Here is a 7,710-nt window from a genome sequence, read left to right on the forward strand (position 1 = left end):
TACCCTTCATTGTTTAACAAACATTTACTGAATGCCTACTTTATATTCCATGGAGCCCCAAACAATTAAAATGTACTGCAGATCCATTAGCTCTTACTTTGAAAGCCTTGAGTCTTTATGTGTTTCAGAATCATTTGGACATTAGAAAGGTAATGCGGTCTGTGTGCTGTGTGCTTCCTGACAGCCCCCTCCCCGTGGTGTCGCATAGTGTCTGATAAACACATCAGTAGCCCTGCAGCCAAGTATGAGAATGCTCATGCTCTGTGAGTGGGACAAGGACCTGAAACGGCCACTTGTCAGCTTACGTCAGGTTTTGCCATTAGGCTGTTTTGACTCCAAAGTGATAAAGATTTGCCTTTTTTTTTTTTTTTTGAGCCTTTTATATTTCAGAATTGCAAATAAGAGTTAGTAGACTGTATTGGATTATCTCCAAGCTACCTTTTTGCCAGAAAGCCACCAATGAATGATGCCTTGGTTTATTTGATCTACCCCAAAATAAATAAACAGCACAAACTGTTTCCACAGTCAGACCTATGGACCCAGAATGAGATGCCAAGTCTAGAACAAAAATCTGGTAGACTGGACAGCTGCTCCTTCTTCCTTAACCATCAGTCCAGCTTCCAGATGATACTTATTCCTATGTGTTTCCTTTTAGCTGAAAAAATTGAGGCATCTTCAACAACCACCATTAAAACATTTAACCGCAACTTCATTCTCCAAGACTCCTCAACAAACGGGACTAAAGGAAGGAATAGCACCCCCAAGGATTTGATAGTAAGTCATCTCTGTCTTAATGCCAGTTACTTTCATTATTGATGGCACCTCCATTCTGCAGCCATTCTTTCTGTAGATGCCCAGTCAGAACTTCCTGCATGATCTCATGGTCTGTTGGTTAAATGACAGGGTTCCTTATATTGCTAAACTCCTGGGTATGTGAATACATTCTCTCAGCTCTATCTCCAGCTCCTTTTCAGAACCAGGTTTACTATAAGAGAAATAAAAACATGTAGACAAAATGTAAGGTCTGATTGAACTGTACCAGTTTTTATTCTGCTTTTGGTTCATATTCACTCTTCCTTAAATTTCTTGTTAGCCATTAAATACTTGTGTTCCTACAAAAAAGTCAGCAGCTGCCCATAAATGTGGCAAAGGAAGGGATAATGGATACTTTGCATAAACCTGGAGATCATGTAAGAGGGCTAAGGGATTATACCAACACGCGCTTCAGAATTTTGCAAATGCTGGATGCTGCTTACGTGGGAGGTAAAGATCCGGCTGAACTGTCCCTGGGATACTGATGATGCTGAGGGGGCAGAAGATGGCTGGTGACAAGACTGAAGCACAGGCAAACCTATTCGGTCGCCTTTTATGCATCACCCGTTGCTCCATTCCCTTCCACCCCCGCCCCCGCACTGTCCCTGTGTCGTGAGCACACAGACACCAGGCAATGGCACAGTGGAGGGCGTGCTCTTTTGAGTAACAAGTTACTGCATCTCTTAGGCACCAGATGGCAACTGCGCTGCCCACTGCCTTCGCTGCACTGGCGAGCCATTACCCCGACCTTCCGAAGTCCAATTACCTGGCTCCTGGCCATTACTGCAAAGACCTAAAAAGATGCATTATTACTCGAAAAGGGCAGACCACTAGGGCCAGGGGAGGAATCTGTTATAAATAAGACAGTTAAAAATAAATTACCTTAGGGGAAAGTCAGAGGTGGGGAAGAGGGATAAATTAGGAGTTTGAGATTAACATATACACACTAGTTTATATAAAAATAGACAACCAAGAGGGACCTGCTATAGAGCACAGGGAGCCGAACTCAGCCTATAAGGGGAAAGAACCTGAAATATATATACATACATGCACCTGGGCTGCCGAGGTGGTGCTAGTGGTAAAGAACCCACCTGCCAATGCAGGAGACATGACTTGGGTTCAATACCTGGGTGAGGAAGATCCCCTGGAGGAGGGCATGGCAACCCACTCCAATATTCTTGCCTAGAGAATCCCATGGACAGAAGAGCTTGGCAAGCTACAATCCATAGGGTCGCACAGAGTCAGACACGACTGGAGCGACTGAGCCCGAGGCTCGCATATATACCTGAATCACTTTTCTCTACACCTGAAACTAATACAATGCCGTAAATCAACTATACTTCAATAAAACAAAAAAAAATACAGAGAATAAAGCTCCAGGTCCCCCTCTCTTAAAATTATTTTAAAAATAAAACAATAAATAAATTACCTTCCATAGATAAGTGGTTGCCAGGGGCTCGGAGAAGGCAATGGCAACCCACTCCAGTACTCTTGCTTGGAAAATCCCATGGACAGAGGAGCCTGGTAGGCTGCAGTCCATGGGGTTGCAAAGAGTCGGATACGACTGAGGGACTTCACTTTCACTTTTCACTTTCATGCATTGGAGAAGGCAATGGCACCCCACTCCAGTACTCTTGCCTGGAAAATCCCACGGACAGAGGAGCCTGGTAGGCTGCAGTCCATGGGGTCACTAAGAGTCGGATACGACTGAGCGGCTTCACTTTCACACACTGGAGAAGGAAATGGCAACCCACTCCCGTGTTCTTGCCTGGAGGATCCCAGGGATGGGGGAGCCTGGTGGGCTGCCGTCTATGGGGTCGCACAGAGTCGGACACGACTGAAGTGACTTAGCAGCAGCAGCAGCAGCAGCAGTAGGGGCTCTGGGGAGGGAGCATAGAAAGAAATGCTTAAGGATAAGAGGTTTTACTGTAGAGTGAGGGTATGTTTTGAAACTTGACTGAGCTGGTGGCTATGTAACATTGAGAATGTCCTAAATGCTCCTGAATCGTTCATTTTTAAATGGTTAATTTTATGTTTGTGAGTTTCACCTCAGTAAATTATTTTTTTTAATTAATTAACTTTAAATAACACAGAAAGGTTAAAAATGAAAGGATAGACAATATTTGCTAAATAAATGGAAACAAAAAAGAAAGGGCAGGAATGCTACTTTCAAACAAAGTAGTATCCAAGGCAAGAAGCACACAGAAGAAACAGTGAGGGAGCATGTTTAGATATTGATAAAATAAAGGAAATCACAAGTCTTTCTTGAACTGGCAAACAACGCAATTTAATGTGCCATGGTTAGTGACTTTAAAATTCTCTTATCAGCCCTTGGAAGCCCAGTACACCAGAAATATGTACAAATTAGATAATTTGGAATAGTGTAATTATTAAGCTTTAATTAATAAATATATCTAAAAAACATATCTAACTTTATACTTAACAGAGCTTTCACTTTCTTTACAAACATCAATGGGCCATTTATAAAAACTGATTTTATACCGACTACAAAGAAAGCCTCAATAAATTCCCACAGGTAGAAAGTATAAAACTATCCTCTGTGACCCCAATCCTCAAAATAATCTCACATGTTCTGAAACTGTTAAAACCCCAACAACCAAAGCCTGATGGGGCTGGTAAATGTGTACACATCTCCATGCTTACTTACACACACAGACACATACAAATCACACACCAGTAGTGCTTCTTCAGAGAGGTGAGGCATGCTAAATAAAATATTAGCAAATTAAATGCAGGGGTACTTTAAATAATAAATTACCAGATAAATTTTACAGGCATGCAATGAGACCTTTAATACTGAGATAATGACTAAAAATCCCACAAAAAATTCGTTTCTTTCTAAATTAATTTATAGTTTAATTCTCATAAAATTCTTAGTGAGATTTTCTTGGAACTAAAGTTCATCTGGGAATAAATATGAATGAATAGACAAGGGCAATTTGCAACGTTAAAATGGTTTTTCTGCCAGATTTTTAAATAAATTAAAACCTGTAAAGAAATTTATGATTAATGAAATAGAATAGAAAGCTCAGAAATAGATACAGGCACATACGAAAATCTGTTTTATGATTTTTTTAAGCCTTAGGAACCAGTAGAGAAGGTATAGATAATTTAAAAAAAAAAAAAAAAACTGTGCTTGGCAAATTAGCCAATGGGATGTAGTCGGAAGGGAATCAGTTTGTCTTATTCCATACACCAAAATGAATTTCAGATGGATTAAGAAGTACATGTAAGAAATGCATCACTTTTTGAGTACTGTGAACTGTTTCACTGGGCAATGGGCACGCATACCTTTTATGACATAAAAAAGCAGCTGACATTGCTGATGGCCTCGCCTTGCTTTCACCAAGTGGCTGATTGCATCTGCTCCTTTTCTCACCTCAGGAGCCCACCCTGGAGTCTGCTGTGATGTATTAGCACCATGGAACTCCACTGCCAGTGACCCACTGCCTCCGGCCGTACACGACAGTGCCTTGACCCAACAGCCATCTAATTACTGTACGGATTTCCACCTGAGGAGAGGGCCTGGGGAGGCCGCAGCGCTCCCCTGCACAGGGCTGTCCTGATACCTCAGCCAGAAAGCAGACCCAGACGTCAGCACCAAGGTCTCGCCTACTCTCTGCCTTAGGCTCCCAGGGGAACCCAAGACAGAAAACCAAGACGCTGGCTTCCAGCAGCAGAGCTCCCTGTTCTCAAGATGCATCCTTGCCCTGTTCACTTTGCTACTGTGTGTTGTCTTTAAGGCTTTATTTTATTTTTACCCTTTTGATTCAACTAGAATTACATGTCAACAATTTGTCCCAAAATACAGTGCTGGGGTCAGGGGATAGTGAAGGGAAGGGTATTAACATTTAAGTCATCAGTTCTTATTCATCTCTCACAGGCATGTCTGTCCCACAAATGCTTAGGAGAAAAGTGAAATGCCCCTGTAGTGAGCACTAGAGACTGTCTAACTTGGGGAGCCCTCAACTATCAGTCTCCCTCTAGCTGCCTCATTCCTGCTAGCTTCTCACCCACCACACCACCAGTTCCTCCCATCACTTTACAGTCAGGAGCCACAGGACAGAAAGCTCTCACTCACCCGTGCCATGCCCAGGTCTGTCTGAAACAATGTCTCATCGAGAGTTCAGGGCTCTTCCTTGGACTTGCTGAGAGTCTCCCCGCTCTGAAGGGGAGAGGAGCCTGAGAAAGCCCACCATTGGCTTAACTTTAGTGCATTGTCCAGAATCAGTAAGATGTGGTTTAGCAATGACCACGTCTAAATGAGGTTTTAGGTAACTGGATGATTGCAGAATACAACCACACAAGGAAATGCTGTACTCCAAAATTTACCTCCCCGTAAATATTCAGCTGAAGTAGTTAGATGACCCTGAAGATAAAAATGGTTAAGGAACACCCTGAGAAAACTTGCATGTCTGAATAAAGCAAGGACAAGCTATGAATTCAACAGACGCAAGAGCTGAAGCTAACTCCCCTTGTGTGGTCTCAAACGCATGACTGTTCAGAGTGTGTTTATAAAAGCAAATGGAACTGGAATTTCACTCAATTAATTGAGTATTAGCAACTTTTTAAAAAATTTTCTCCTTGTATATCTTGAATCCGAGGAAGAAGGTATAAGACCAGAAGTAAAGGAATAGCATGACTGATGTTTATGAAGGGACCGCTCTGAAGGAGGTGATAGACTTATCATTCTAATCCTTACAGCAACCCTATTCAGTGGGTATCCTATCCCCATTTTTCAGATGAGGAGACTGAGGGCCAGAGTGATTAATTTGCCAAAATCAGACCTTTAAGCTAAGTATAATTTGAGCGCCTGACAAAGCCTCATTCTGTGTTGTTTTCAACTTCTATGTTCTTTTGCTGCTGTGCACATTTCCAGACCTGACTTGCTGCTGAAATGTGTGTTATGATCCATTCCTGATGGGGGTCTACCTATCTTCCAGTAACACTCCTTGCTGATGCTGTGTATGTGTTATCCAACAGAAATGAGTCCTTTGAAATAAAGTAAATCTTTGGCTTTTTGTTCTGTTGGTGTGGTTAAAAGCAAACAAATACACAATTTTAAAACACAACAAAAAAGATCTGAGTTCCAAATAGAGCGTTTTCTTTAAGAGGCATGAAAAGCAACTACTGTTGTGTTACAGTGTTAAAATATTCAGTTTTCCTTGACAAAAATGTGTACTGTGTAAGCCTTGCAAAAAAAAAAAAAAAAAAGATGAAGAAGAAGCCTGCTCTATGGCATTTGAATTTTTATAAAGGTTTCCTTGTGCCAAATAAGTGCAAAGATTTAATTTACTATTAAAATCCATAAGCATATGTTATAGTTCCAGAAGAATTATTTTGTCATCAAGTGATTTTGATCTTCAGTGTCAATATTTATATTTAGATTAATTTTTATAAATGAAAATATTTTAAAGGTTTAAGAAAATCAGGCCAATAGGACCATATCTTTGATGACTTCTGAAAGTATGCTTGCCTTCATGTTATATGCACATTGCCAAGAAATACTGTCAAGAAAAATGATAAAGAAGTAAAAGTCATTTATGAAAATAATGTTTGTGGGTGTGTGATTTTTGTTTGGTTTTGTTTGGTTTTTGTTTTTTTTGGTTACAGAAGGCTGGGAATGAAGAAGGGGTAGGGAAGTCAATGGCTAGTCATTGGCAGGGCCAAGATTCAAAGCCATGGTTGCCCCATACCCCATGTTCCTTCTGGTTATACCACTCACCTCTCCACTGCTTGTCTTCCTGAGAACAGACTTGCCCAGAACCACCTCTACTGAGGGGTCACTCAGATAAGACTAGCAGTTCTCAAAGCAGGAGGAGGGGCAGTGTGATTCTTGTGCCTCAGGGGACATTGTCACAACTTACTGGGGGCAGGACATGCACAGAGTAAACAGCGGTCAGGGATGCTGCTAAACACCCTCCAGCGCACAGGATAGGAGCTCCCCAAACAGAGTCATCCAACTCAAGAGGCCAATGGTGCCGAGTCTGAGAACCCTGGGTTAGACCCTGGAGGGAAGCCTGGACGCCTGTGGAAAAGCCGCTCCCACCTCCACGGGGACTGTGTGGCTGAGTGGGAAGCAGGGCAGTGACTCTCTCAGAGCCTTTCACAGGCTCAGAGGCAGCTGTTGGTCCTCTGAGGCTGGCCTGCTCACACACTGGCCTCTCCCATCCCTGGATGGGAGTAGGAGCCCACAACAAAACTGCAATGAATGAGGGGATAAAACAGCAGCAAAGAGCAGATGGACCTAGAGACGGTCATACTGAGTGAAGTAAATCAGACAAAGAGAGACAAATGTCATATGATGTCACTTACACGTGGAGTCCAAAGAAAATGATGCAAATCAGCTAAGCAACGAAACAGATTCAGAGACATAGAAGCCAAATTTATGGTTACCGAGGGGGAAGGTGGGGAGGGATACATTAGGAGTTTGGGATTAACAGATGCAAATCACTGTACATAAAATAAACAACAAGGACTTATTGTATAACACAGGGAACTATACTTAATATCTTGCAATAATCTATAATGGAAAAGGATCTGAAGCTGCTCACCTGACACTAACACAATACTGCAAATCAACTATGGCTTAAACAAAAAGCAGCAGCTGAGAGCCTTCTCTGCCCGAAGGCTGACACAACAGTATTCAAGCTCGAGTGGGCATCACAATCCCCTGCAAAAACACAGATTCAGGGAATAAATCCAGTCACCTCCCATCCTCAGTTTACCTTCCTCTATGCTCCCATGGACAGCAAGGATATCAAACCAGTCAATCCTAAAGGAAATTAACCCTGAATATGTGTTGGAAGGACTGATGCTAAAGCTGAAACTCCAGTATTTTGGTCATCTGATGTGAACAGATGACTCACTGGAAAA

At 42.2% G+C, this 7,710-nt stretch overlaps 1 protein-coding gene across 2 annotated transcripts in view; it reads left to right on the plus strand.

Annotated features, from left to right (window-relative positions):
* Nucleotides 1–6,380, plus strand: part of MYRIP (myosin VIIA and Rab interacting protein) — a 221,091-nt gene extending 214,711 nt beyond the window's left edge. For both annotated transcript variants that reach the window (XM_018038374.1, XM_018038375.1), the window contains 2 exons: nt 656–774; nt 4,219–6,380. In XM_018038374.1, coding sequence (XP_017893863.1) covers nt 656–774; nt 4,219–4,251 — 152 coding nt within the window. In that variant the 3' untranslated portion in view covers nt 4,252–6,380. The remainder of the gene's footprint in view (nt 1–655; nt 775–4,218) is intronic.

Source organism: Capra hircus, chromosome 22 (assembly GCF_001704415.2).
Source record: "Capra hircus breed San Clemente chromosome 22, ASM170441v1, whole genome shotgun sequence".
In the NCBI taxonomy this organism is placed as follows: domain Eukaryota; kingdom Metazoa; phylum Chordata; class Mammalia; order Artiodactyla; family Bovidae; genus Capra; species Capra hircus.